Here is a 22,145-nt window from a genome sequence, read left to right as displayed (position 1 = left end):
GAAGAGTTTCCAGGAACCCCAGTACCACCAAAATAAATAAATAAAATAAAAACAAAATAAATAAAATGAACTCACAGTTCTATACTAAGAAAAAACTGCCCTGACTTTATTTTGATCCAGATGAAAACTTTAGAAAATTAGAAATTATTTCTTTATGATACTTTTTCAGGAAGAGCTTTAGAGTGAACATATATTTTTGAAAATTAGTATAATAAACAAGCAATGCTGAGGTAGACAGCTTTATAAATTGATTAGCATCATTAAATGAGGAATGAGATTTTTAGTGATTTAAATAAAGTCCCTAATCATCATTAAATTGAAATACTACCTTTGACAGGAACAAATCTAGAAGTTATTAAATGAGTTTGTATAAATGTCAAGTAAGTTAGCATGTTTTATTAGAGTAAGACACATTTATAGCTAATAAAATATACTTCATATTTTAAGGAATCCTATCATTTTTAGGTAGACATATATAATTGTTAGTGCCCATATATATATATATGATCAGAGGTAATTGTTTATTTAATAGTAATCATAGATTGGAGCTCAATTTTATGTTTGACTGTCATACATGTCCTTAGGAAAACTTGCATGGATTTTTTTTAGAAAATCCTTTTTAAAAAAAATAAGAACAGGATTGTTAGAGGATCATTCAGTTCCTTGAAAAGTTTCATTGCATCTACTTAAACTATTAGTTCATGTTAGTACCATCCATTAAGCCTTTATTTTTGTATAATTATTATATGTTAATTATCCATTAGTTCATAGATAGTAACCATCCATTAAGCCTTTATTTTTGTATAATTATTATATGTTAATTAAAAAGAAATAAATTCACCAATTTTAAGCCAATACCAAACATCTAATAGTAGCTGACCAGCACTCAGTTGTTATTTTATGACAAGAATCATTTGAAGAATATCATGTCCGTTGAACTGATTCAGTCCTCAAAATAACCATAAGGTGCCTACTATTTTTATCAACTCCATATTAGAGATAAAAGCACCAGAGCATGTGACAAGGTAAGTTGCCTCTCAGTCTAGGAAACTTGCCTCACCAGCTAGAAGAAAAGTAGAATTTGAACCCAGGCTATTCTTTTTTTTTTTTTTTTTTTAAGGTACTGGGGATGGAACCCAGATGCGTTCTACCACTGAGCTACATCCCCAGCACTATTTTTTTATTCTTTATTTTGAAACAGGGTCTCACTGAGTTGCAGAGGTTCTCACTAAGTGGCTGAGGCTGTCCGCAAACCGCGATCCTCTTGTCTCAGCCTCCCGAATGCTGGGATTACAAGCATGCGCCACCGCACCCAGCTGAACTCAGGCTATTCCTAACATTCATGTCATACCTCCTCTCCAAAGCGGGGCTCCTCAAATCTGGCTATTTGCCAAATTCACCTTGGAAACTTTTTGACAGATTTCTTGAGGACCCTACATGAAGTTGTTGAATCAGGGTCTACAGGGTTAAACTCAGGAGTCTCTATTTTTTATTTATTAAATTGCTGAGTGAAATTGTATATTCTTATGGCATATAGTATTCCTTTTTTTATTTTATTTGGGTATTTCTGTAGTGCTGGGGATCCAACTCTGGTTCTCATGCATGGTAGGCAACAGGTCTACAACTGAGCTACATCCCTTACCCCTAGTATGACATTGTGATGCTCAGATGCACTGTCAGGTGGTTAAGTTAGCTAATAAGCATAGGCATCACCTCACATACCTACCTTTTTTTGGGGTTAGGGCAGAAGACTTAAAATCTACTCTCTTGGGGCTGGCAGTGTAGCTCAGTAGTAGAGCACTGGCCAAGCTCATATGAGGCCCTGGATTTGATCTCTAGCACTGGGCAATAAGGGGAATACTTTCAGCATTCTTGAAATATATATAATGTGCAGTTTTTAATTATTGTCACCATCATACAATAGATCTCTTGGAATTATTTTTCATGCCTAATTAAAATTTTGCAACCTTTGGCCAACCAATCTGTATTTTGTAAAGATACACAACACAATTCTGATATGTGTGGTCAGGTTTGTAAACTACTTAATGTTCTAGAGGTAACATTTAAAATGTTATTTACCCAAATGTTATTTTTTGTTTTTGTTTTTGTTTTTGCAGTACTGGGGGTGGAACCCAGGGGCATTCTACCTCCAACCTACAATCTAGCCCTATTTTTTATTCTTTATTTTGAAACCGGGTCTCATTGAGTTGCAGAGGGCCTCACTAAGTAGCTGAGGCTGTCCTCAAACTGTGATCCTCCTGTCTCAGCCTCCCAAATGCTGGGATTACAAGCATGTGCCACCATGCCCAGCCCCAACCGCTTTTCCTGAAGATGGCCAGCCTCCTATCCATAGCATGTGTTGGACTGTTGGGGGTGGGGGTTAAAGCATTTTTATTCATTTAGTTTTAATTCTTCCTGCTCCTTTAGTTTATTTACTTTTAATTCTTCCTGTTTACTCACTATGTGAAGTCAAACATAAAGGTAGAATAAAAGCCCTATTATATGGTATAGGAACATGTAAAGACTAAAAATATTTCACTATAGATAAAGGTTGAATAAGCATAGAAAAATAAAAGTGATGCAATTGGGATATAAGAATATAAAAAAATCTAAATATGTGCAGTTATTAATAAAGGATTTATAAAATATCACAGCAAATAGTATTTTCCTCAATATCTCATAAAAATTGGCCCTGCAAAGAAAATAAAAACAGATTAGGGAAAAATGCTATGCAATTTACTAGAAAAAAGATTGAGAGATGCCTGGCTTTGCTATACTATTGATTTAATCATTTTACATTCTTCGGTTGCCAGTGGACCATTAGCAAAATTACCTCCAACAAAAGAACAATTCTGTGCAATCAAAGGATGAACCCTGGGCCACGCGAATCAGGCTATTCAGACAGGTTCTGTGATACTCAATTTCAGCTGCCCACCTCACTGGATTAAAGGATGCCCAGAGAACTGATAAAGCATTATTTTTGGAGTGTGACTGGGAGGCTGTTTCCAGAGGAGACTGCTCTGTGAGTCTCAGTGGAATATGTAGGGAGATCTACCCTCCAGGTAGCAGGTCCCAAGCAATCAGCCAGGAGCCCAGAAGGAACAAAAACAGCGAGCAGATGAGTTGGTCTCGTCTCCTGACACGGGGACACTCTCTTCTACTTTCCTGGGACATCAGAACTCCAGGAGCCTGTGGCCTCTAGGACTCACCCAGGGCCCTACTGGGTGCTCAGGTCCTTGGCTTTGGACTGGTAGCTTCACCACTGGCCTCCCTGGTTCTGAGGCCTTTGGACTTGGACTGGCCCATACTACTGGCATTTGAGTGTCTCCAACCTGCAGCTAGCCTTCATGGGACTTCTCGGCTTCCATAATTGTGTGAGCCAATTCCCCCAACAAATCCCCTCTTCTATATATATAACTTATCTATATCTATTTATATCTCATATTGGTTCGGTCTCATTGGACAAGCCTAGCTAATGCCATTTTCATAAGAGTGAAGCTTTTCTTCTAGGGTTTCCATGATGGCAGTAACAGGATGAGCTTCTGTGTTTTTCTTTCTTTACACCACATTCAGTGTAGGTGAAATTTCTACTTTATCATATAGCAAGATGCAGTGTGGTAAGGTGAAAAGAAAAGTAATAAGTGTCCACATTTTATGAACTTGGTTTTAAGTTAGGGGTGCAGAACTGTTTTGCTTTGTGGGAGTTTGGGTCAGTCACTTAGTAATAGTGAGCCTCCATTTTCTCAGGTATGACATCATCTATTTTTCAATTACAAAACCTATGTACTACAGAATGAAGACCAAAGGGTGGCAGCTGTGTGTAGGAGGGAGAAAACCAGATTCATTCTCTCAGAAAAATCTCTTTCCCAAACTCATCCTCTCCCACCATACCATAATAATAAGGATGGCATCATCTCATGCTTGTCGTAGTCACATAAAAACACTACCGCTTCCTAGAAGACCCAAAAAACCATGAAAGAGTCGGATGTGGTGGTGCACACCTGTAATCTTAGTACTTGGGTGGCTGAGGCAAAAGGATTGTAGGTTCATGACCAGTCTCAGCAATTTAGCAAGACTCTTGGCAACCGAGTGAGATTCTGTTTCAGAATAAAAAAATAAAAAGAGATGGAAGTGTAGCTCAGAGGTAGAACACCCCTGGGTTTAATCTCCAACACCACAAAGAGAGGAGGAGATGGAAGAGGAGGAGGAGGAGGAGGAGGAGGAGGAGGAGGAGGAGGAGGAGGAGGAGGAGGAGAAGGGAGAAGGGAAGGAAGAGGAGGAGGAAACAGAAGCCATAAAAGTGTGACTACCTAAGCCAGAGGTCAAGGGAATGATAAAAGAAATGGTTTCCATTTGTGCCTTAATTTCATATACATTCGTTCATTTATCTAACACTTATCTAACACTTACTGAACACCTTCTATGTGCTTGATCTATTTAAGCACACATAAATAAAACTGATGGACTTCTCACACGGGCTCACTATGGAGTGGAGAAGAAAGGGGAAACAAAAACATTTTTTTTTTGGTCCTGGGGGTGAAACCCAAGGGCATTCTACCTCCAAGCTACACCTCCAGCCTTATTTTCTATTCTTTATTTTGAAACGGTCTCACTGAGTTGCAAAGGGCCTCACCAAGTAGCTGAGGCTGTCTATGAACTGAGAACCTCCTGTCTCAGCCTCCCAAATGCTAGGATTATAAGCATGCACCACTACACTGGATCAAAAAATATATTAATAATAAATGCTGCTCAGTTTAGTGATGGGAAAGTGGAGAGGGAAGGCCATCTTGACTGGACATCCAGGGAAGGCAATGCCATGTGAACTGAGCAGGAAATAAGACGAGCTCAGCTGCATGACGAGGTGCAGAGAGTGTTTTCCAGCACTCTCTGTAGGCTGGGTGAGAGCGCTACAGGGCTACACGCTCAACATCCCATTGAGGGGGAAGCTCCAGGGGGTGAAATCATCAGATTTTTGTGATTCTTTTCAAAAGAGAAAAATGAATTTAAAGAGCCCAGGCTGGACATGAGACCCATTGGGCAGCATGTGGCAGGTGGCGGTGCCCTGTGGGAAGAGAAGGTTTCAGAAGGTACCAAGGAGCTGCGAGGCTGGATGTGGTGCTTACACACGAGGGAGAAGAAGGTCCAAAGATAATACCCGCTTTCTACTTGGGGAAATAGAAATCTCAGGAAAGGAGAGTGATTTAAGATAGCCAGGCTTAAATGTGTCTGAGGGTATCTTGAGTTGGGATGCTCCTTGAGGAGAGGTCTAAGAGGAGGAAGAATACAGCAGTTAAAGATTCAGGTCTGAGCCAGGTGTGGTGACGCACGCTTGTAATCCCAGTACTTGGGAGGCTGAGACAGGAGGATCACAGGTTCACGGCCAGCCTCAGATACTTAGTGAGACCCTCTGCAACTTAGGAGACCCTGTTCTAAAAATAAAGAATAAAAGCCAGGCGTGGTGGTGCACGCTTGTAATCCCAGTACTTGAGAGGTTGAGACAGGAGGATGGCTGGTTCACAGCCAGCAAAAGCTACTTAGTGAGGCCCTCTGCAACTTAGGAGACCCTGTTTTAAAAATAAAGAGTAAAAAATGGGGCTGGGGGTGTAGCTCAGAGGTAAAATGCCCCTGGGTTCCATCCCCGGTACCGCAAAAAAAAAAGTGCAGGTCTGAAATCTAAAGGAAGAGTCAGGTAGAGATAAAAGCCTATGAGTAGCCTTCATATCTGTCGTCATGTGAACCCGCGGTTGTGGGAAGTATCTCCTAAGAAGAAAAGGTAAAGCAAAAAGGAGAGAGGATAAGACTAAGCCTAGAAGGTTTGAATAGCCAGGAAGAGGAGAACTGGCCTTCAGAGAAGAGAAAAAAAGGGCCTGCCAGAGAAAAAGAAGAAAAATCTGAACAAAATTTCATTGACTTCAATATAAGATTATTTGGACCGAGTGGAGAGGAGTCAACCATGGCGAATGCCGTGAGGATACCCAGTGTGACAGGGACGGAACAGCATCCTTGGGCATCAGCTGCAAAGAGATCATGGTGGCAGCAGCCACGGGAGGGAGGACAGAGAGAAGGCACCGGGCAGGGCTGGAGTCCAGACCAAGGTGTGTGGAGGAGTGGAAGCGTCTCCGCGAGCTGGCAGCGTGGGTACCCATTTTTTGAAGGAATTCTGCTGTGAAGAAAAGCAGAGATGCAGAGCAGGAGCCTCACTGGATGTGTGAATAAGAGGAGAGCTTTGCTCCTTTGTTTATTTATTTTTTGATAGCATATATATTTTTATACTTTTATTGGTGCTTTATAGTCTCACATCATAAGGTAGTTCACAGTGATGGTGGCTTACATGCACGCTGCACTTGGTGGCGTCCCCCGGCTCCCTCCTCGCTCCTCCTTCCCCACACAGGGTATTGAGATTGGCATTGGTGTTCTCACGTACGTGGATAATACCCAACGTCAATTCCTTCATTGAGCCTCCCTCTTCCCCCTTCCTTTCCCCTAAACCACCTCCCTGGCTCCACTGAGGTTTCTCCTTGATTATCTAAAGTCCCTCTGGCATCACAATTACTCCCTAGATCCCACACATGAGAGAAAGAATATGGCCCTTCACTTTCTGTGACTGGCTAATCTCAACATAATGTTCTTCAGATCCACCCATCTTCCTGCACATGATATTTTGTTATTCTTTAATGCTGAGTAGAATTCCATTGTTTGGATAGCCCATAATTTTGCAATCCTTTTATTTGTTGATGGATACCTGGGTTGGTTCCATAATGTGGCTATTGTGAATTGTGCTCCATAAACATGAATATGCATAAATCACTATGATTTTCTCAAATCAGTCCCTTTGAGAAGATACCCAGGAGTGGAATAGCTGGATCATAGGGTGGATCCATTCCCAGTTTTTGAGGAATCTCCACACTGATCTCAATAGTGGTTGCACTAATTTGCAATCCCACCAACAGTGTAGAAGAGTTCCTATTTCCTCACATTCTCACCAGCATTTATTGTTGTTTGACTTCTTGATGATTGTTTCTTTGTTGACAGAGAACATTGGTGATGGAGGACATCAGTGGCCAAAGGAATTAATTTATTGAGATACTAGGACAGAGAGTATAGGAAACACACCTCAGGGTGTTTTAGTATTTTGCCTTAGATTCAAAACAGAGATTTTTTTTTTCCCTTTTGTAAGCTGTAGCATAAAAAGGTAGAGGAAATGCCAGAAGAAGCAGAAAGGTGTGTGAGTTTGGTGATGGGAAGTTGAAGGAAGGCTTTCCGACCGTTTCTACTTTTGTAACGACTTATGTGATGAGGGCGGGAGCTGGCAGTGAGGAGGGTATGAGTTGGGGTGGAAAGTTAAAGAGAAATCAGAAAAAGCTGCCTTGGACTAAAGAGACATACACTTATTAGAAAAATATAATTGTTTCAATTGCCAATGCTGAGGGCCACCTAGGATCTAGGAGCAGAATGTAAAGTGAACCCCACTGGAGGGTTTCCTCCAGCAAGTGCCGGATGCCCAGTTTTCTCTAGACCCTGAGAAAGGTGATTGCTGCGATCAAGGGCTGGGCTTCTGCACGGTGAACAGGAGCAACGCGCGAGGAGTATATATCGAAAGCGAGGACTCCCCGAGGGAGCGTTAGGTGAGGGGTCAGTTAGGGAGCTATGATAAGGATCTTAAGAAAGCTGGGGTCTGGACGCGACTCCAGGAGGAGATCGAGGAACCACTGCGTAATGGAACCATCTGGCCGGGCCAGGAAATCATCTCTGAGCAGCGAGACGCAGGCTGCACCTGGGTTGTTTGCTTTCATAAATATGTATGTCTTTTCTGTTCATTTGTTCTATATTTCAAAATATTTTCCTTCAGATGACTGTTCTGAGGTTACTCATGATGTTTGGTTTGACTTTTATGTTTTCCTTATTGCATTAGGTAGGAGGTATCCTGTTTTCATAAATCTGCAAGTAGTTATGTTTAATACAAACTGAGCATTCCTAATCCAAAAACCTGAAATCCTAAAAGCTCCAAAATCTGATGACACCACAGGTGGAAAACCTGTGCATGTGATTAGCAGTAGTTAAAACTCACACACACTAGCTCTGGACATGGTGGCGCACGCTTGTAATCCCCGCGTTTGGGAGGCAGAGACAGGAGGATCGCACAGGTTTGAAGCCAGCTGTGCTGGCTTAAGAGACCATTCCAAATAAAAATATAAAAAAGTAGGTCTGGGAGTGTAGTGCAGAGGTAGAAGGGCTTCCAGGAACCCCAGTACTACCAAAAACAAACAAACAAACAACAACAACAATAAAAACCTCACGCACACTAAAGTACTGGGTAATGTTACCCCAGGTCTGTGTATCTGAATTGTATATGAAATATAAATGAATTCTGTGTTCCTTGGGTCCATTCCCTAAGATATTTCATTACATATATACAAATATTCTAAAATTTAAAAAAAATCTGAAATCTGCTGGGCATGGTGGTGCATACTTGTAATCCTAGTACTTGGGAGGCTGAGATAGGAGGATTGAAGGTTCACGGCCAGCCTCAGGTACTTAGTGAGGCCCTCCACAATTTAGTGAGACCCTGTTTGAAAAAATAAAGAATAAAAATAGGGCTAGGGGTGTAGCTCAGAAGTAGAATGCTTCTGGGTTCAATCCCTAGTACTGCAAAATAATAATGATAATGATAATAATAATAATAATAAACATGAAATACAAAACTCATCTACTCCTAAATATTTTGAATAAGGGCTACTCAAATTACAAAACAGAAAGTGAAATATGATACGTGATCCTCTTGTCTCAGCCTCCCAAGTACTAGGATTTCAGGTATAAAGCACCATGCCTCGCTTGACAAAATGTTTTAGATACTTAACAATTTTGCTTCCATTTGCCAAATACATCTTCATCTTCTCACCCTTACGCACAAGCTACAACTTGTTTTTTTTTTTTTTTTTTTCTTTTCGGTACTGGGATGGATCCTAGTGGCATTCTGCCTCTCACTTGAGCTACACCCCAGCCCTATATTTTATTCTTTATTTTGAAACGGGGTCTCACTACGTTGTGAAGGGCCTCACTAAGCAGCTGAGGCTGGCCTTGAACCTGCTATTCTCCTGTCTCAACCTCCCAAGTACCAGGATCACAAGCATGCATGCCCGGCTTTACAACTTGGTTTTTGTTAATAAAATCAGAAGATAGAAAAGTTTTTAGTTTGTGGCAAGTTCTTTCTGGCAGAGCACATATTATTTTAATTTTTGTAACATATCAAAGATATGCAAATGATATAAATAAAATGTATGATATAAATAAATGATACGATGGGCGTGGTGGTGCACGCTTGTAATCCCTGCGCTTGGGAGGCAGAGACAGGAGGATCACGCAAGTTCGAAGTCAGCCATGCTGGCTTAAGAGACCCTGTTTCCAAATAAAAATATAAAATAGGTCTGGGAGTGTAGCCGGAGGTAGAAAGACTTCCAGGAACCCCAATACCACCAATATAAAAAAAATAATACAAGCCGGGCATGGTGGCGCATGCTGGTAATCCCAGCATTTGGGAGGCTGAGATAGGAGGATCGTAGTTTGAGGACAGCCTCAGCTACTTAGTGAGGCCCTCTGCAACTCAGTGAGACCCTGTTTCAAAGTAAACAATAAAAAATAGGGCTGGGGTTATAGCCCAGAGGTAGAATGCCCCTGGGTTCCATCCCCAGTACTGCAAAACAAAAAAAGATACAAATAAATGTTTATCATAAAATATAAATAAAATCAAAGCTCAAAACCTGATACAGTTTCAAGAATAAGTATCATGTATTCAGGTTCTCTTCCTGATTCATGTTGCCATCCTGATTGTTTTTAAAAGATATTATTTTAACACCATTTATATTAAGATATATTTTTGGCACTGACTTTTGTTTTTTAAACTTATTTCCAACTTTCTAAAATATTTTAACTGGTGACAGCTTTCCGTGACATTCTAAGGCACGTGCCACGACTTCCTTTATAAGGGCCCTTCATTTTGCTTGCCACTGATGACAGGATAGAGATTTTCAAATAATTTTCAAGAGTTTCACAGGGAGAATATTTTACAAGCCTTTGTAGAGCTGAGAATATATTTTCTTCACACATGAAGTATAATTTGGCTGCTTAGGATATTTGTTAACTAATAACTGCTGTGCCTCTGAACTCTTTCTCCACATCTGAACAAACACCATGTTTTAATTGTTGTTGTTTGTGGTACTGGGGAAAGAACCCAGGGGCATCGTGCCTCCGAGCTACACCCCCAGTCATATTTTAGATTTTTTGATTTTTGAAACAGGGTCTCACTGCATTGCGAAGGGCTTTGCTAAGTAGCTGACGCTGTCTGTGAAACGCGATCCTCAGGTCTTGGCCTCCCTACTGTTGGGATTACAAGCAAGTGCCACCATGCCCGGCCGTTAATTGTTTTGTTGATACCTGAACTTCTGAACTTTTTTCTCTACGTGAATGTTTTAGGGACCTTTTTTCTTTTCTTTTCTTTTTTTTTTTTTTTTTTTTTTTTCGGGTCTGGGGATGGAACCCAGAGGCATTTGACCTCCGAGCTACATACCCTGCCCAATTTTTAATTCTTTATTTTGAAACAGGGTCTCACTGAGTTGCAGAGGGCCTCACTAAGTAGCTGAGGCTGTCCACGAACGGCGATCCTCCTGTCTCAGCCTCCCGAATGCTGGGATTACAAGTGTGCGCCACCACGCCTGGCTGGGTAAACACTTTCAATGCAGTTTCCTTCCTTCCTTCCTTCCTTCCTTCCTTCCTTCCTTCCTTCCTTCCTTCCTTCCTTCCTCCCTCCCTCCCTCCCTCCCTCCCTCCCTCCCTTCCTTCCTTCCTTCCTTCCTTCTTTCCTTCCTTCCTTCCTCTGGTTCTGGGGATTGAACTCAGGGGCGTTCTCTGAGCTACACCCCCATACTTTTATTTTGAAACAGGGTCTCTCTCACTACTTCTTGTCTCAGGCTCCCAAATCCTGACATTATAGGCATGTGGTTCTTTCTTAAACTCAGGGGGAGAAAAAAGTATCTTTCAAAGCTTGGAGTATTGCTTGTTACATCATCAGGTGCTCCAGCTAGAAATGGCCCTGCGTGGGTGCTTGGTTTTCTGCCCCCACCATGGATCACCATCTAACACCCTCTTAGGACCTTTGGTTAGTTTTATCCTCCGCATTATTGATTTAATTTTCGTCAACAATAATTCTATTCCTGGATGGTTTGTTTTTGTTTTCACTGAGGTGTAATTAAGATAATAAAAAAAAAAAAAAACATAGCTGAACATGGTGGCTCACGCTTGTAATCCCAACATTTGGGAGGCTGAGACCAGAGGATCCCGGTTCAGGGTCAGCCTCAGCTACTTAATGAGGCCCCTTGCAACTCAGTGAGACCCTGTTTCAAAATAAAGAATAAAAAATAGGGCTGGGAGTGAGGCTTGAAGGTAGAATGGCCCTGGGTTCCATCCCCAGTACTGCACAAACAAAAACAAAAATAAAAACATAGAGAAAAATAGCTGGGCGTGGTGGCGCACGCTTGTAATCCCAGCATTCCGGAGGCTGAGCCTGGAGGATTGCGGTTCATGAACAGCTTCAGCTACTTAGTGAGGCCCTCCGCAATTTAGTGAGACCGTTTCAAAAAATAAAGGAAAATATAGGGCTGGGGGTGTAACTTGGAGGTCAAATGCCCCTGGGTTCCATCTCCAAACCCGGAAAAAATAAAAAATAATAAGTATAAATAAATATAAATAAAAATAAATTAAAAAACATAGAACTAAGATATTCAGTTCAACGAATATAATCTATTACACAGACCTTCAAAAAAAGAGAGAGTAACCGTTTGCCTCACTCCAGCAAGTCCCCTCAGGCCTGTTCAGCTGCGCCCCTGAGCATCACCCCAGCCCTTGACAATGCCATTGTGATTGCCATCAGATCAGTTAGCTCTATTGGTCTGGGGCTCATACATATGGAATCATGCCATGTGCTTGCTTGTACATTTTTTTTCGCTTAATGAAAGAAACATTCACAGTGTGTGATACCGGGGATTGAACCCAGGGGTATTCTACTTCTAAGCTACACTCCCTGTTTTTTAATTTAATTTAATTTAATTTTATTTTATTTTTGCAGTACTGAAGATGGAACCCAGGGGCATTCTACCTCTGAGCCTCACTCCCTGCCCAATTTTTTATTCTTTATTTTGAAACCGGGTCTCAATGAGTTGCAAAGGGCCTCACTAGTAGCTGAGGCTGTCGGCGAACCATGATCCTCCTGTCTCAGCCTCCCAAATGCTGGGATTTGTGCACCACCACACCCGGCTCTTATTTTTTATTTTGAAATAAGGTGTTCCCAGGTTGCTGATAGTCTCACCAAATTGCTGAGGCTGGCCTCAAACCTGTGATCATCCTATCTCTGCCTCCTAAGTACTAGGATTACAAGTGTGTGCTACCATTTTCTGCTAACAAATATTTGTGAAACTGATTCATGTTTCACATATATCAGTAGTTTGTTATTTATTCAACTGCTACTATATATATATATATATATATATATATATATATATTATCTATCTTCCTCTTGGCAGATGTTTGGATTGTTTCCATTTGGGAGCTATTATGAAGAAAGCTGATATAATGATTCCTATATTCCTATTTTGCAAACATATTTCTCTAGAGTAAATATCCAAGAGCAAAATTGCTAAGTCATATGTAGACAATTACTAGGGCATATGTAGACATATGTTTAACTTTATAGGAAACTAATGTCAGTTCTACAAAGTGGTTGTACTATCCCTCAGTCTACATGCTTTTATTTAAAAATTTTTCCAATTTTCTTCTTTGACTTCATATATATATATATATATATATATATATATATATATATATATATTTTTTTTTTTAGGTACTGGGGATGGAACCCAGGGGCATTCTACCTCCGAGCTGCACCCTCCGAGCTGCACCCCCAGACCTATTTTTTATTCTTTATTTTGAAACTGGGTCTCACTGAGTTGCAAAGGGCCTCACTAAGTGGCTGAGGCTGGCCGCAAACCGCGATCCTCCTGTCTCAGCCTCCCTAATGCTGGGATGACGAGTGTGCGCCGCCACGCCCAGCTGACTTTAAACTGTTTTATCGCCACCACAACCTGTGGTCCTTTCATAGTGTTGCATCTCCTCCAAGGCTGATGGAGATATTCAGAAGCCTTCTTCCTAATCCTGCAGTAGATCGTTTTTAGATGTTGCTCAGATGCTTTTTCTTCCTGATACCACTTCCCATGGCTTTTCAATATTTTTTTTTTATAAGCTTGACATGGGCTTCTTCCAGCTAATCTTGAGCAAGTCAAGACCTGCCCACAATTTTTGCAGACAGGGTAAAGGGGCTGCTCTTGAGCCTTCTCTCTATCAATAACACATGGCTGAATATCTTCTAAAGTTCATAAGTGAAGGGCAAATTGATACATAAAAAGAGCATGTCCAGAAAGCAGTAGAGCACAGGGTGGCTACTGCAACAGAGACTGTAAAGATGAAAGTGCACGCTCCAAGTTAATAACATTCGGTTGATGAGCCAGCCTTGTCCTTCCTTTTAACACCAGTGCCTTGACTGGCCAGTGCTATAGGCCAGGCCCTGTGCCCACCATTTTGCATGTGTTGTTGTTTTTTAACTTAATTGTCAAAACAAGCTTATAATATAAACCGGTGTTATTATAACTGTTGTTATGATTACTGTTGTAGAAATGAGCAAATTCATCTTTAGGAGATTAATGAAGTTCTTACAAGTAATAAGTGGTAGGAACAGATTTCTTTACACTGTTTAGGCCATAGCTCTACAAGCCAAAGTCAAGCCACTGGGGAATCATGCGATGAACTTCAGTCATCCCGTGATTAGGAAATCTAAAAGCAATACCTGCCTAATTTTTTATATGTCTGCTAAATTATTTTTATTAGCTGAATATAGAGTGTAACACAAACTTTTGACTATTTTTTACTTAACCATGAAAGCTTTCCTGCGAAAGTAAAGTCTCTAGTTTTCTGCCATAACATCTGTGACTCCATCCAGATATCACCACAATTTCAGTGATTTAAGTCTTAAATTAGAATAATTAGAATTTTGAACTTTTTTTTTTGGTGGATCTGAGGATGTAATCCAGGAGCCTTCAATCTCTGAGCTACACCCCCTGCCCTATTTTGTATTCTTTATTTTGAAACAAGGTCTTACTAAATTGCAGAGGGCCTCACTAAGCAGCTGAGGCTGTCTATGAACCAGGAGCCTCCCATCTCAGCCTCCCAAATGGGATTACAAGCATGTGCCACCACACCGGGCTAATTTTTTTGTTTTGTTTTGTTTTGTTTTGTTTTTATAGGTAAACATAGTGAGTTTACCATGCGGACTAATTTTTAAATGCATTGTGAAGAGAGAGAGTATCTTCACTCCTTGGCTGCCTAGCAGGCCCTTTGGCCTGGGAACGGCCGGCCTGCCTGTGGGAAACAGGCATCACATTGGGCCAAACATCGCTCAGAAGCAAAGCTGTTTTTTTCTCACATCTCAGAATTCTCAGTGCTGGCAGGAACTGGATTTGTGCTCACAGTGGCAAGGTCAAAAAAATGTTCTTTCAGGACAGTATTTGCAATAACAAAGTTTTTGAAAAGTAAAAACCATGCAAATCCAAACTATTAAAACCTAGCCAGTAGGTCTAAAAGAAAGAAAGAAAAAGTTCAATGACTTTTTTTAAAAGGAACCTTTAGAACACTTTTGAAGGAATGATCATTTCTGGCTTCATCTCTAACCACAAGCGAGATGGTAGCATTCAGGGCTTGGCATCATCAAAACCTCTTTTACATACGTGTTCTTACTATTTGGTTGGATACTTGTTACTAAGACATCACTATCAGACAATGTTTCTTACACATACATCTGTTACCTGCAAATTAATCATGTCAAGTGACTCAGTGGCCACGGCCACAGCTCCATGTGATGAACTACTGACCTGTCCCCAGCCCTATCTTCACTTCATGATTCAGGACTTCCAGCACATTTAGAAAGCCACTGCTGAGCCTGTGGAGAGAGGAGGTGTCAGAACAAGCAGAGCCATGTGCTCCCAACAGAAGAACATAGAAAGAAATTCCACTGGTGGTGATATTAACGGAATTGCGTTTCCCCTCCTATGGCTCTAGTGCCGAACAAACACAGAGTCGAGGCAGGTGTGGGAGTGCACACTTGTAATCCCAGTACTTGGGAGGCTGAGACAGGAGGATCGTGGGTCCATGGCCAGCCACATCTACTTAGGCCCTTTGCAACTCAGGTAGACCCTGTTTCAAATTAAAAAATAAAAAATAGGGCTGGGGTGTAGGTTGGAGATAGAGTGTCTCTGGGTTCCATCCCCAGTATCTCAAAACAAAACAAAAACAAAACAAAAAACACAGAGTCAAATCAGACCACCCAGGTGCTGAGGATCAGAAAGAGCTTAGTCCTTGATGTGAGGCCATCTCAGAAGACGATAAAGCAGCAGGAGCCCAAGGGAAAGTAAGGAATCACTTACTGCTGTCAGGAAACCGCAGTCTTCCCGTCTCAGCCTCCCAACCAAATGCTGGGATTACAAGCGTGCACCACCACACCCAGCTTCATCAAATCAAAACATAAAAATAGGGAGAGATCAGCCAGGCATTGGAGGCGCAGGCTTGTAATCCCCGCGCTTGGGAGGCAGAGACAGGAGGATCGCGCAAGTTTGAAGCCAGCTGCACTGGCTTAAGAGACCCTGTTTCCAAATAAAAAGATAAAAAATAGGTCTGGGAGCCAGGCGTGGTGGCGCACGCTTGTAATCCCCGCGCTTGGGAGGCAGAGACAGGAGGATCGCGCAGGTTCGAAGCCAGCCGCGCGCTGGCTTAAGAGACCCTGTTTCCAAATAAAAATGTAAAAATAGGTCTGGGAGTGTAGCCTGGAGGTAGAAGGGCTTCCAGGAACCCCAGTACCACCAAAAAAAAAAAAAAAAAAAAAAAAAATAGGGAGAGATCTCTGTGTCTTTTGGTCTTTATTCTGAAGGCTTCTGTGCACATAAAACCTTGGTTAAATAAATTTGCTAGACTTTTCTTTTGTTGATCTGTCTTTTGTTACAGAGGGTCAGACACAACTCTTATGATGAGTAAGAACGTGTCACCCCTTTCCTTCTCTGCTCGTGCATGGTCAAAGACAGAAGGGTACAGTCAGAAAGGGGATGCAGGCTGCTGTGTCTTCAGATGCTGCCTGAGGATAGTAGTGACTAGGGGAGATGGTTCCTGGGCTAAATTCCAGACTCCATGACCCTGAGCTTAATAGAAGTGCTGACTTTCTAAAAACAACAACAACAAAAAGAGCCAGGCGTGGTGGTGCACACTTGTAATCCCAGCATTTGGAAAGCTGAGATAGGAGGATCGCAGTTCTCAGAGAGCCTCAGCTACTTAGTGAGGCCCTTTGCAACTCAGTGAGATCCTGTTTCAAAATAAAGAAAAAAAATAGTCTTGGGGGGTGTCACTCAGAAGTAGAATGCCCCTGGGTTCCATCCTCAGTACCACAAAAATAAAGAAAGAAAAAGAGAGATAGAGAAGGAAGGAAGGAAGGAAGGAGAAAGAAAGAGAAAGAAAGAAAGGAAGGAAGGAAGGAAGGAAGGAAGGAAGGAAGGAAGGAAGGAAACTAAAGTTTATTCTTAGACATTTAAGAAGATGCAAAGGTCAAAGTGGTCTGCTCAAAGCGCATATAACCATAATTTCCCCATGTGTAATAACTCTCCCAGAGTTGTTGAGTTAAACAGTTAAACAGAAATGTGTCCTTAAGAAATTTAAATTCAAATTCAATTTGCAAAGCTGGGTCATGGTGCGTGCGTGTGTGCGTGCGTGTGTGCGTGTGTGCGTGCATGTGTGAAAGAGTGATACTAGGGATTGAACCCTGAGCCATTTTACTTTCAACTTATATCCCCAGGTCATGTTTTAATTTGGAGGACGTTGTGCAACTCATCCAAGGGATATTAAATTCTTCTTATATGAGATCACTAGACCATAATCAAGGTCACTTAGGCAAAATTCCCTGTTATGTGCAACTACTTTATATCTGAAAACTCAGAGCCTCCGGAGCTTCTCCAAACACTCCAGAAATATGTCCTGAGGCTCCAGGTGCCCTCTGCATAGTGCTGGGGACACACACAAAGTTCCCAGACGTCCAACCCCTAACACCTGCAGCCATTTACCAGGGGGCTGTAGTCCACTGATAGAGCCCCACTGCCCCTTGTTTGGGGAAGGCCTGAAGTCCCAGGAATTAATGCTTCTCCGCCGGCAACAGCAGCCCACCACCAGTCACTGGTGAGCATTTATAACTCCGAAGCTCCCTCACTCCTCAGGGAAGACAACTTTGGGGTCTGCTTTTCATACTTTCTCTGAGAGTTTTCTAGAAGGATTAAATTTCAGAAGCCCAAAATTATAACCTTATTGCTGATACATCCCTCACTGACTTCTTCCTTTTTCTGTCTTACTATCTTGTATTTACTAAACTAGCATCCATGGGCCACCATCATGGAATATAAAAATTCCATGGTTATGTCTATGAACTTTTTTCTGGAGTCAAAACCATAACTTTCATTTGACTCACTTAGGAATCTATAACCTTTCAGAGGGATAAGAACATGTTACAAACAAAGCTTTAAGTTCTGGGGAATTGCCACGGGACAAGGTCCCTCTGGAGCTGCCCTGTGCGAGCTGGCATCCTGTCAGATCCAGCAGCATGATCCACACTTAGGGGGTTGGCTACAGCCAGCACTGCCCTTCCTTCTAGCCCAGAGCACGAAGAGGAGTCAGTTCTGCCTCCCTGAACACTGGCTGGCACATATGTTCTTTCATTCCCTGGATGTAAACCCTGAGTGACACTAGCTTAAAACTCTTTCAGCTATATTTCCTACTGTCTTTTTTTGGTGCAAATTCAGAAATATTAAGAGATGGGTGTGTCTTCAAATGCACAACCTACAAAAATGTCCTCTTTTATATGCTACTTTCCCCTCCATCCATGTAACTACCTCCTGTTCCAGACCTCAGAGGAAGGAATGACTGAGAAAACAAAGGTATTAGGCCACCCATCTGCAACCAACAGTCATAACGTAGCAAACAATTATTGCCTACTTACGATAAATTGGAATTGGGACAATGAGAGATGGATGCTCCTCGTTCATGGAATACCTTAAGTTCTTCTGCAGAAAGGTAGCAGCCATGTGCCATCACTGTCTGGAGAGAAGAGTGTTTTGCGTGGAGTTTATTGCTAGAAAATGCTCACAGTAGTACTCATTTGCAGTAAGATATTATAGGGAGAGACAGAAGCTATGACTTGGCTGTTACCATCTTTTCAAGAACAACTGTGGTTATCTGTATAATGCCACTCGGTATAAATCTTATACCTCATAAAAGGCCTTCAGAAGCATTATATTACAAAAGTCTTAGCACATTTTTCTATCTTGCTTGTGTTTCTGTTGGTTGATCTATAAAGTAATGAGGCTCAGTTGGAAGAGTTATGGTTCTGTCATCACTACTCTAGAAAACTGCCAAGTTACTTTTTTCTAAACCTATGTGGTGAGCTACCAGTAAGGCTGTGCTTATTCCTATGCTCATCAAAACTTTCTGGAAGAAACTTTTACTTCTAGAAACTTCTCAGTACAGAGAGCTTTCTAGAAGTAACCTTTAGTTCTGTATAATTTCTTAGTACAGAGAAGCTATAAAAGTGATCCTGCAAAAAATTATTTTTTATTTCTGCTCCTAGTTTTCATATAGGCGGCAATGGCCTTGACACAACCAAATGAACTTTATCTTACCTATCTGTACCTTTTCATAAAAATTAGGAAATATACTATCTTATAAGCATTAATTCAGAAGGCAGATTGGATCTAAGAAAGCAGGCACTGCACAAGTATGAGATCTCTCTAAATTTTCAGTCTTGGTAACATTTGTGGGTTGTCTTGAGTGAGACTTTAATCTTTCAAAATTCATTTTCCCTTCAGTACAAAACCTATATCTAAATAGCTTTCTCCTTTGGGAGGCATGGTTCAGTGGCCACAGAATTATTATCAAAATAAAACTTTTTCAACCTCTGTGCAAATAAACTTAACATGCAAATTGAAGGTTAAGTTACTAATCACATGGAAATACATGTAAAAGAGGGTGAAATTCTGATGCAGCATTTACATGATTTATGCAGTGTTAACCTTTTGAATCAGCTACACTCATATCTCCATCTACATAGTCACTAAGAAACTGCTGCCGGTGAACTCTCCCCGCAGATTGCACACTGCACTGAAGGCCAAGGTCAAAGGGTATATTACGGTAATAAAATCTCTTATCACTCATAATAATTTTTTATCAATTACAAAAGTAATACATACTCATTTGTGGGAGGGGAGGTACTGGGGATTGAATCCAATGGCATTCTACCTCTGAGCAACCCCCAGCTCTTTATTTTGTGTTTTAAGCTGCCTTACCAGCTTAAAACACAAAAATCTCTTTACATTGCTAAGCAAGGCTGGCCTCAAACCAGCCATTCTCCAATCTCAGCCTCTCAAGCAAAGGGATTACATACAAGTGCCACAATGCCCAGCTATCTACTCATTATTAAAATCTCAGTGTTTAGAAATAAAAAGTGGGCCGGGCATGGTGGCGCACGCTTGTAATCCCCGCGCTTGGGAGGCAGAGACAGGAGGATTGCACAGGTTCGAAGCCAGCCGCGCTGGCTTAGGAGACCCTGTTTCCAAAAATAAAATAGGTCTGGGAGTGTAGCCCGGAGATAGACGGGCTTCCAGGAACGCCAGTACCACCATAAAAAAAAAAGAAAGAAAAAGTGGAAAGTCCTTCTGCCTTTCCCCTCAGGAAGAGTCATTTTTAACATTTAATGTGTACCTTCCAGCTAGTTTTCTCTAAGTGAGAATGTACCTCCAAATCAAATACACTGATACATTCAATGGTACTTTCTTTCTTGTAAGCCTGTACACTACATTCTTTGTGGATGTTAAATAATACTCTAAGCCGGGCGTGGTGGTGCATGCTTGTAATCCCCGTGCTTGGGAGGCTGAGACAGGAGGATCACGCAGGTTCGAAGCCAGCCTCAGCTACTTAGTGAGGCTCTCAGCAACCTAGTGAGACCCTGTTTCTAAATAAAATATTTTTTAAAATGGGCCTGGGAGTATAGCCCGCAAGTAGAAAGCCTCTGGGTTCCACCCCCAGTACCACCAAAAATAAATAAATAAATAAATAATACTCTAATTATACACGTTCTATAATTTAACCAATGCCTCACTGATAGTCATTTTTAAACATTCATATGTAATTATCATCCCTCTTCATATCCCTTATACAATGGCTCCTTAGAGATGCACCTGCTGACCCAAAGGCAGGCATACTTACATGCCAAGGGCACTCTCAAAATGTGCTTGGACCAAATGACCTGGCCACCTTCAAATGGAGACTTCAGGCTTCTTGACTGGCGTGAAAACTTCAGGCCCATATTAACTACACACAGACTGGGTTTTCATCTAGTTTGGTACATGTACACATCACAGAAGCCTGAAGATTACTACTGAGATTTTAGAATTCAGGTAAATGTGCCTCTTTCACATAGATCATCCCAAGATAAAGGATTTACCTTATTTGTCAGAAGATTGTTCTTGTCATAGACATCTGTGTAGTTTTTATAACTGGGGTGTAAGTTTTTCACGGCCTCCAGTTCATCACGATTTTCACTTATGTGGCTCTACAAGAAAAGAAAAAAATAGTTTCACTTGCTTTTTTCTGGAAAATATTAGAAATTATACCTCTGCCTCAAAATGGTATGGCTGGCTTCTACTTGCTTATATAAGGAACCATACATTCCGTGAGTTTGCTGGACATCGTGATGGCCTGAGCCTTTGGTTTGGACCATGTTGGTGAGTTTGCTGGACATCACAAGGACGGACGACATGCCTACTCAGGAGAAAACTGGAATCTGAACAAAGACAGCTGAGTTTCAGACCCAAGTTCTGATCCTGGCTGTGTGTCTTAGGAAAGTTGCTTCTTTTTTTTCTCACCTCTCAAGTAAAAAGGTTGGGCTAGATGAGTGATTTCCAAAATTCTTTTAGCTGTGGATATGTTAGTCGCATCACATATTTGAAAATCTCATAGAAATTCAATACGTAGAAGGCAGAAATGAGCTGGGCGTGGTGGCTCATGCTTGTAATCCCAGCATTTGGGAGACTGAGACTTAGTGAGGCCCTTTGCAACTCAGTGAGACCCTGTTTCAAAACAAAACAAAAAATAAAAAATAGTGCTGGGGGTATAGCTCAGAGGTAGAATGCCCCTGGGTCTCATCCCCAGTACCTAAAAAAAAAAAAAAGAAGGCATAAATAGGTTGCTTCTCAGCAGACACAAAGCTCACGAGTGACCGTGTTAGCCCCTCCTCTGAAACAAAAATCACTTCAGCCAATGAGTGATTATTACAGATGGTGGGAAATAACTTGTGAGCAAACAGAAATGTCATTTCTCTCTATATATAAGGTAGAATATAGTTAGATTAAGAGGAAAATAGCAACATTTTAAAACAGGTGTTCCACCCAGACAATGAGATCCAGCTGTGACCTTGAGGAAGTCTCAGACCACTGATGAAATTCGAGGAAATAGGATGAGAAGAAATGGCAGTCAGATGCTGCCTGTCTTCTTGGTGGATGGGAGTAAATACACTCAGCCATACACAGCCCTCCAGCAAAAACGGACCTCTGTTGCCTTCCTCACTGAAGAACACAGGCTTTCTGTGTTTCTTCCAAACTAGAAACATTATCTAAGTTTTTAAAATTTTATCTCTAGGAAGCCGGGCGTGGTGGCGCACACTTGTAATCCCCATGCTTGGGAGGAGGAGACAGGAGGATCGCGCAGGTTCGAATCCAGCCGTGCTGGCTTAAGAGACCCTGTTTCCAAATAGAAAAGTATAAAATAGGTCTGGGAGTGTAGCCTGGAAAAAGAAGGGTTTCCAGAATTCAAATATCATAGACCACAAAATAACAAGAAGAAGAAGAAGAAGAAGAAGAAGAAGAAGAAGAAGGAGGAGGAGGAGGAGGAGGAGGAGGAGGAGGAGGAGGAGGAGGAGGAGGAGGAGGAGGAGGAGGGCGACGAGGAGGAGGAGGAGGAGGACGAGG

The 22,145-nt window shown here is 41.6% G+C and overlaps 1 protein-coding gene across 1 annotated transcript in view; it reads right to left on the bottom strand.

The window, feature by feature from the left end:
- Positions 1–22,145, bottom strand: part of GDA (guanine deaminase) — a gene marked incomplete at both ends in the record, with an annotated part of 101,371 nt that overhangs the window by 8,560 nt on the left and 70,666 nt on the right. Inside the window, 3 exons of the mRNA XM_080709338.1 lie at positions 14,970–15,037; positions 18,125–18,222; positions 20,624–20,731. Coding sequence (XP_080565464.1) covers positions 14,970–15,037; positions 18,125–18,222; positions 20,624–20,731 — 274 coding nt within the window. The remainder of the gene's footprint in view (positions 1–14,969; positions 15,038–18,124; positions 18,223–20,623; positions 20,732–22,145) is intronic.

Source organism: Muscardinus avellanarius (assembly GCF_963383645.1).
Source record: "Muscardinus avellanarius genome assembly, chromosome: 13".
Taxonomy (NCBI): Eukaryota; Metazoa; Chordata; class Mammalia; order Rodentia; family Gliridae; genus Muscardinus; species Muscardinus avellanarius.
Note: the sequence above shows the minus strand (reverse complement) of the source record. Positions and strands in the feature narration are given on the sequence as shown.